Source organism: Miscanthus floridulus, chromosome 6 (assembly GCF_019320115.1).
Source record: "Miscanthus floridulus cultivar M001 chromosome 6, ASM1932011v1, whole genome shotgun sequence".
Classification (NCBI taxonomy): Eukaryota; Viridiplantae; Streptophyta; class Magnoliopsida; order Poales; family Poaceae; genus Miscanthus; species Miscanthus floridulus.
This window is the reverse complement of record NC_089585.1, coordinates 46,696,208-46,703,614: the sequence shown is the minus strand read 5'-3', so window position 1 is coordinate 46,703,614 and position 7,407 is coordinate 46,696,208. Positions and strand designations below refer to the sequence as shown.

Here is a 7,407-nt window from a genome sequence, read left to right as displayed (position 1 = left end):
TCGCTTCTGATTTGGTGACAAATTATGTGATTTGTGGGTTCAGTCTATGATTTATTTTCTTTTTCCTATTTTTAACGTTGTTTTTAAAAAATCGGAAAATTGATTTCTAGCGATACCCTGTAAAAATCGAATCCGTTGTAGTATGTATAAAAATTTGTTGGTAGTTTGTGATTTAACAGAATGATAAATCTGTGGGGTACGTGGCGTACTACCTTATATGATCATATCTATTTATATGAGGTGTCCTCTTAACATGTACTGTAGAGAATGAATGATAGGATAGATGCATGACGCGGACTGACTATTCCAGGGCACGTTTTTGGGTCCCCATTTTCCCATCGAGGTTGCCTCAAAAGTCAAGCCATAGGTACCGCGGTAGGTCCCTGACGACTGACTCTCGATTTCCAGCAGAAGTGGTGTCCATCTTGATAACTCGTTAGGTCTGATAACGCGGCGATATGATTCAAGCGGATTTTGTTGATCCGTATCGTTGGTTTACTTCTACGTACATACACACACACAATTATTGTTTACTCCTAGCTATTATTATGTGTTTCGGATGACATTCTACATACATACACACACGGTGGCGGATGCACGATGCGGGATAAGGGGGGCTAAAACAATGGAGATGTTGATTTGCATGAAGATTTAATGGTGAAATCAAGCTTTTACTACAGTAATTAGGCTTGAAATCAAGAAATTAGGGGGGCTGGAGCCCCCCAGCCCCCCTGTGGATCCGCCGCTGTACACACACACAATTATCGTTGCACTACCATACTGACTTGCAGTTCAGAGATATACACACCGCACAAAAACTAATCATATATATGGATGACATTCTTTATGTGTTTTGGCTTGAATAATCAAGAGTCATACACGTAAGTATGGTATGCATCACGTGTCAGCGTGTCGTCATCTTTATTATGTTTTTTCAGAATTAAATTTAGAACTGCGAGGTGACATTTTAATACAGTAACATAGCCCTAATAGCAGCATGATTGTTAGGGCCTGTTTGATCAAAGTTTGATTAGTATAATCTGGATTATGCATAGGATTATTTGACAAGTTCGACAATCAGTTGGGAGTAATTAAGTTGGACTTTAAGCACCTATAATTCCCTACCTAGTCTCACCTGGATTATGGGATTATGATAATCAAGGGGTGTTGATTATAATAAAATATCATATGATCAATTCAAATTGGATCAAAATTTGATTATATAATCTGATTATTATAATCAGAGAGGTATCCAAACAGGGTCTTAGAGCAACGCCAATAAGACTCGGCTTTAAGCCAAGCCAACTCAACAATAAACAAGTTTAGAGTCTAACTCGTGCACCAACTAATTTGTATGTATAATCTAAATAGTAATTTGTATTCAATAGACAAAGATAGCTAGGAGAGGAAGAGTGAAGCTCAGCATGCGGAAAGAGTGCCTTGGTTTCCGCGTTGAGCTAGGGACGAACGAAGCTCCAAGCATGACTTTCTCTCTCCTCTGCCACATGCATATAGCTGACGTGTGAGGCGAAACTGTTATTGTACCCGCTCTTAGGCTACCCTCTGTCGCCGTGTTTGCTTGCTTATAAGTCCTACTTATTTAATCAGCAAACAGTATTTTTCTCTCACACTAAATCAATCAATAATACTTTCAATTAATAATTTTTTCAGCCACAGCTTATTAGCCAAGCGAACAGAACAGAACAGCCAGTGTAAGAGCACCCGTTTTATTTATTGATGATGATTGCCGACATTCACGGGATACATGCATGGTGATAGAGAATTTCGTGTACGCGCATATGCATGACACACTCACGCGTACACACGAACTACGCACTCTCGTACACAGAGCAAACGTACTAGCCAGCAGGCAAACAACACGTACAAGATAACCTAAAGATGGACAGGTGCGTGCACACAAATGGATCCAGAGTATATATCATCACTCCGGTCGGCCGCCGGTCGGGATCAGCTCGTGGCGATCTCCTCGAGGGACGCGGTGGTGGATCCAGAGTAGGAGTAGGGCACTGCTGTCTGCTGGATCCCCACCGACGACGACGACGACGACGACGACGACGACGAGCCGTTGTTGACGACGCTGCAGTTGAGCCTGATCTGGCCCTGGCTCCCCGTGAGCACCTGGATGTTCCCCATCTTGATCATGGCGGCGACGAACTTCTCCTTCCAGAGCGTCTCGTTGGCGGCGAAGCTGTTGACGGAGGTGTTGAGCGTGGAGTTGACCCGCAGCTGGTTGTCGGAGAAGAAGAGGCCCAGGTTGAGCGGCAGCAGCTTGTAGTAGTTGTTGTCCAGCACCGCCGGCGTGCTCGGGTCGACCACCGTCGTGGTGGGCGTCGACGAGTTGGCGTTGGACGGGCACAGCGCTTGCAGCAGCGTGGCGTACCCTGCGCTCAGCCCCGAGTCAACGATCGGGGTGGATCCGTTGTAGATGCGCGCGAGGAAGGAGGTGCAGAAGGAGCGGCCGACGGTGTGGGCGCCCGAGAGGATGACCATCTCCTCGTCGGTGAGGTTCTTGGCCGCGAAGCTGGCCACAAGCTGGGACGCGTTGAACGTCGGCGCCGGCAGGTTGGTGGTGGCGTCCGAGGCGAGGGAGACGTTGCCGTCGCGGCGGCCCGAGGGCACCTGGTACGCGAGGTTGCCCGTGAGGTTGATGCTGTCGCGCGCCGCGAACGCCACGATGTCCGCGCAGGACACCGTCTGCGGGCAGCTCTGCTCCACCGCCGCCTTGGCCGCGTCGATCACCTGGAACCCGCGAAGGCTCGGGTTGTTGGGCGCCGCGTCGCGCTCCGCCGTGTTGTTCGGGGAGGTCAGCAGCACCGACGCGTCACAGCCCTGTTCAGTGTGCACCATGAACATTTATCCCGTTTGCATTGCAAAATCAAAATCACAAGTAGTAGAGTACACAGATGAAGATACTACTACTGTGTACTGAATTTCTTTTTCATTCCCTACTGTTGCAGTGTTATAATATATATATATATATATATATATATATATATATATATATATATATATATATATATATATATATATATAGGGAGAGGCTATTCAGTAGCCGGCTACAAAATAAGTTATTCTGTAGCCACCTCCATTTACTATAATTTTATATACTAATTTACCATAATATAAATACATATTTACGATAGTTGGGTTACTATAACACATGGGGATATTTACCATAACGTTATATTAAACCACTTAGTAAGGAGTTACTATAATCTCGTAAAATAACATAGTAATTATCGTAACTCAAAGTGGCTACAGAATAAGTTATTCTGTAGCCAGCTACAGGATAGTAGTTCTATATATATATATATATATATATAGGGAGAGGCTATTCAGTAGCCGGCTACAAAATAAGTTATTCTGTAGCCACCTCCATTTACTATAATTTTATATACTAATTTACCATAATATAAATACATATTTAGGATAGTTGGGTTATTATAACACATGGAGATATTTACCATAACGTTATATTAAACCACTTAGTAAGGAGTTACTATAGTCTCGTAAAATAACATAGTAATTATCGTAACTCAAAGTGGCTACAGAATAAGTTATTCTGTAGCCAGCTACAGGATAGTAGTTCTATATATATATATATATATATATATATATATATATATATATATATATATATATATATAATCTAAGTTGTTCGATAATCATGTCATGTGTGGTGTGATAATAATTCTTGCCATTTAAAAAAAATTACAGTCTTTTACCGCTGTTTGTGTTGTTCAAAGAAGGAACATCACAGCGGATGCTTTTTCTGAATGTTCCCACCTACGACAGTGTGGCTACAGCGCCAGCGATGACCACAGGTCCACGTACGCGCCGTCGAAAAGGCTGTTCGATCTGGAGCAGAGAGGAGATAGAGAGAGACGAACAACGGTACGGAGTACATGGAGCTATCTCCTTTGACTTTACTACTTTTTTCACGTCGATGTTGATAGTTCGTTACTTTGTTTGACAATTCATATACATGTATATGTGAACTTTTGCTCTCTCTCTTTTTTTTCTTTTGAGGTTTCTAGGCATGCAAGAGAACCTAGAGATGATGGGTTAAAGCTAGCAGCTATGGACTATGGGTGAGCTATATATTTAATGTATTTACAACTTTCACTACTTGCAAAAGCACAAGTCCATGATTAGGTGTTGTCCATATGTCCAAAACAAGGGAAACCGACCAAAGAAAACAATAGGTGATTGGGTGAAGAACCAGTTAGGATGGCCTCATGCATGGAAGCAAGCAAGGCATATGTGACTGTCGACTATGGGAAAGCAAGGCCAGAATACTTGAATATCGATGTGTAATCGCTACCTAATTCCCTTAGCTATAGTACTCGCTGGAGTAGTTATCCATGAAAAAAAAAAACTGGAAACAGTCAACAGTACACGAACTCTATTACCAAGTTAATCCAATGCTAGCAAGAGAGGTCAGTTGATAACAATCGATCGTCGTTATTGTGCAAAAGATCGAGATTAAGCCGAACAAGCAGAGAAGAAACAGAACATATCCAAAACCAAGACCAAATCCAAATCCAAGGGGACGGAAGAGGCGGCATCCATGTACATGTATACGTACCCTGACGAAGCAGTCGTGGAAATGGAGGCGGATGAGGCCGGCGGCGATGCCGGAGTCGTTGGCGAACGCGCTCGCCACCGCCTGCTGGACCAGGGACTCGGCGTTGGGGCAGCTCGTGTTGTAGAACCCCACCTGCAGCTGGCCTCGGGCCACCGCCGGCAGCTGGAGGAGGCACAGCAGCACAGCGGCGGCCGCCATGGCCGCTGCCGCCACCGCACCACCGTCCATTCCCTTGCTTGCAGCCGGAGACATGACCGTAATTTATGTCTCTGGCGCTAGATCTAGCTACTCTACTTGTCTGTCTCCGAGTGTGTGTTTTGTATATCATCGTGGGACAACACACGGCGGTTTATATAGAAGGGATTTTAGTAGCAAGCACAGATCTTGAGGCGAGGGAACGTGATGCACGCGAGACTTCTTTGATGAAAAAAGATGCAGTCACAATAACCTATACAGACCTGCGTGCTTTCATATTAACTAAACTGAATGGTCATCTTTATTGTTCTACTTTACCTTACAGAGAGAGATGGACAAGAGAGGTTTTTGTTTCGTTTTATTTTGTGCTATGTTGCCAATCTTTCATCAGCATATTAAGGGTTTAGATGAACTAATTGTTCTGCCAGATTTGCAAATGAAAAATGGGATCTGCTAGTGCCCGGACGTCCGATCCGGATGCTAGCGTCTGGACGCTGCCCGCTCAGAGAGGGAGCGAGCGAGCGCACTAGCAGTGGGCCCGTGCTGCCACATACATCGCCCGTGCCGCCCCGGACGTCGTCCACGCCGCCAGCCGCTTTCCACACGCATCCGATGTTCAACACATGATCTACTTTTGAAACATCTTGATGCAACAGTTGCAACTAAAAAAAGACAAATGAAACACTTGAAACAGGCATCTGAAACACTTGCAAAAACTACCTCAAAAATATTTGAAAACCAATGCAAACATATGCAACATCAAGATAAAACACTTAGAAAACATACGCATGAAACACCTGAAAACACTTTAAACATATGCTTGCAACATGCATGTATATATATGCAATATCCAAATCTACTTTTGCAAAACATTTGCAACATACATCTGGACCAGATGAAACATTTGGAACATACACTTGAAACATACGTGTATAGCCATTCCAACATGTGCAACATCTCGATCTACTTTTGCAACATCGATATACAATACTTGCAATATACCTCTAAAATATCTGAAACGCTCGAAACAATACTCTTGTAACATGCGGCTTCCACCATTCTTCTTTCCGTACGACGCAACATAGAGCGGGGGAACGGCCAATTCCAGCATGGTGGCTGCCGAGGATGGTGATGCAGCTTGGTAGTGGCCAACTGCGCCTCCGCCTGGCCTAGGCCCGGCCCGCGACGACCCCCTCTCCTGACCATCTGGCCACATGCGGCGGCCGGAAGGAGTCGCCGATCTCGGCGAGGTCGGAGAGGATCCCTGCGAGGAGCGACAGGGACGACGGTGCAGCGACAGGGTGCAGGGACGGCGAGCAATGCATGCGGTGGCGGCCCGTTGAGGTGGGCGGCGGGGAGTCAGCGTGGGTCGGGTTGAGGAGCGAGTGCAGGAAGCAGCACGCGTGCTCTCGTACGAGTAGGTAGCGGCTGCGTTTCATGTTTGGAGGAAGGAAAAGAGGAGATAATGTTCAGGCCCGCGTGTAAGAGATATGGAGGGAATAAGTGGGGTGGCCGGTTGGGCTGCTGGCCATTCGGCCCAGGTAGAGGGATCGAGTGCAAAGCAGAGCGTCTGATATTTTTAAGATTCCAAACGTATGCTATGTAGCATTACCGATGAGAAATTGGATCGGTTAGCTTGACTTCGTGATTACTTGCACTAATTAAAACAGTTCCCGAAGTAAGCATATAGCTATTAACTGGTTAGCTGGGTCTCTTAGAGCAAGGCCAATACTACAACCTGCTGCTAACTGTATGGATTTTTGCAGTCCATCTCTTATAGTAGTTAACTATTCACTATTAGTACATGTCCACTTGTCTGTCTCACAAGGTCTTTTGGTTCTTGTGTCTCAGCTAGTTGTAAGTTTACAGTCCGCTTTCTCTCTCCTCCACCTCAGCATATAACACACTTACCACCATTTACTATACTTGCTCTTAGGTGTAACCTATCCATTGAGGAGTCCTCTTGGCACGGTTACTCCCATTTTCAGGCTTTATTTTAGGAAATTAGTGGACTTTGCTTTTTAGTATTAGATGGCATGTTCGTCACTAGTGAGACATTTATAGTAACTTCATCAAACCCAAAGTTTATTGTTTTATTCTGTTAGAGATGATCATAGGGATAAAATATGCACGCGTATATGTGAGTGTCTATGTTTATATTGTTGTTTACCAAAAAATTAAGATAATATATTATTTAATAATTCATTATTACTTCATATGATGTTGCTGCTTTCGGCTCTGATATTTATTTTACACCGACAAATTTTAAGCCTATTTAAGTATAAATACTTAGTATTAACCTAATATTAGTACAGACTAAAAGAGAATACAAAAGGTAAACAATATAGTACCTATCAAAATTCTGTGCTTATTTGAACGTAAAAAAGATTCCTTAATTTTTTTAATGCTTCCCTACATTATATATTCTAGGTAGCCGAACGATATTGCTACTTGCCTCTTTTTTCCCTTCATACTACGTAGCCCTTGTGACAATGTGTGAACCAGAGCTCAGATACTAGGGATGTGGGCTTGCCTTCTTGTTGGTGCTGGGTCAGAGGTTTCGTTTCAACGTAGACTACATGTGTCAGATTCTAGAAAACTTT

General features: G+C 44.1%; 1 protein-coding gene across 1 annotated transcript; it reads right to left on the bottom strand.

The window, feature by feature from the left end:
• Positions 1-1,706: 1,706 nt before the first annotated feature.
• LOC136458210 (peroxidase 1-like) lies at positions 1,707-4,912 on the bottom strand. The gene is made up of 2 exons (XM_066458194.1): positions 4,610-4,912; positions 1,707-2,850 (listed from the first exon to the last, which is right to left on the bottom strand). The coding sequence occupies exons 1-2, from the start codon at positions 4,859-4,861 to the stop codon at positions 1,969-1,971; spliced, it is 1,134 nt and encodes a 377-aa protein (XP_066314291.1). The 5' UTR covers positions 4,862-4,912; the 3' UTR covers positions 1,707-1,968.
• Positions 4,913-7,407: the final 2,495 nt, after the last annotated feature.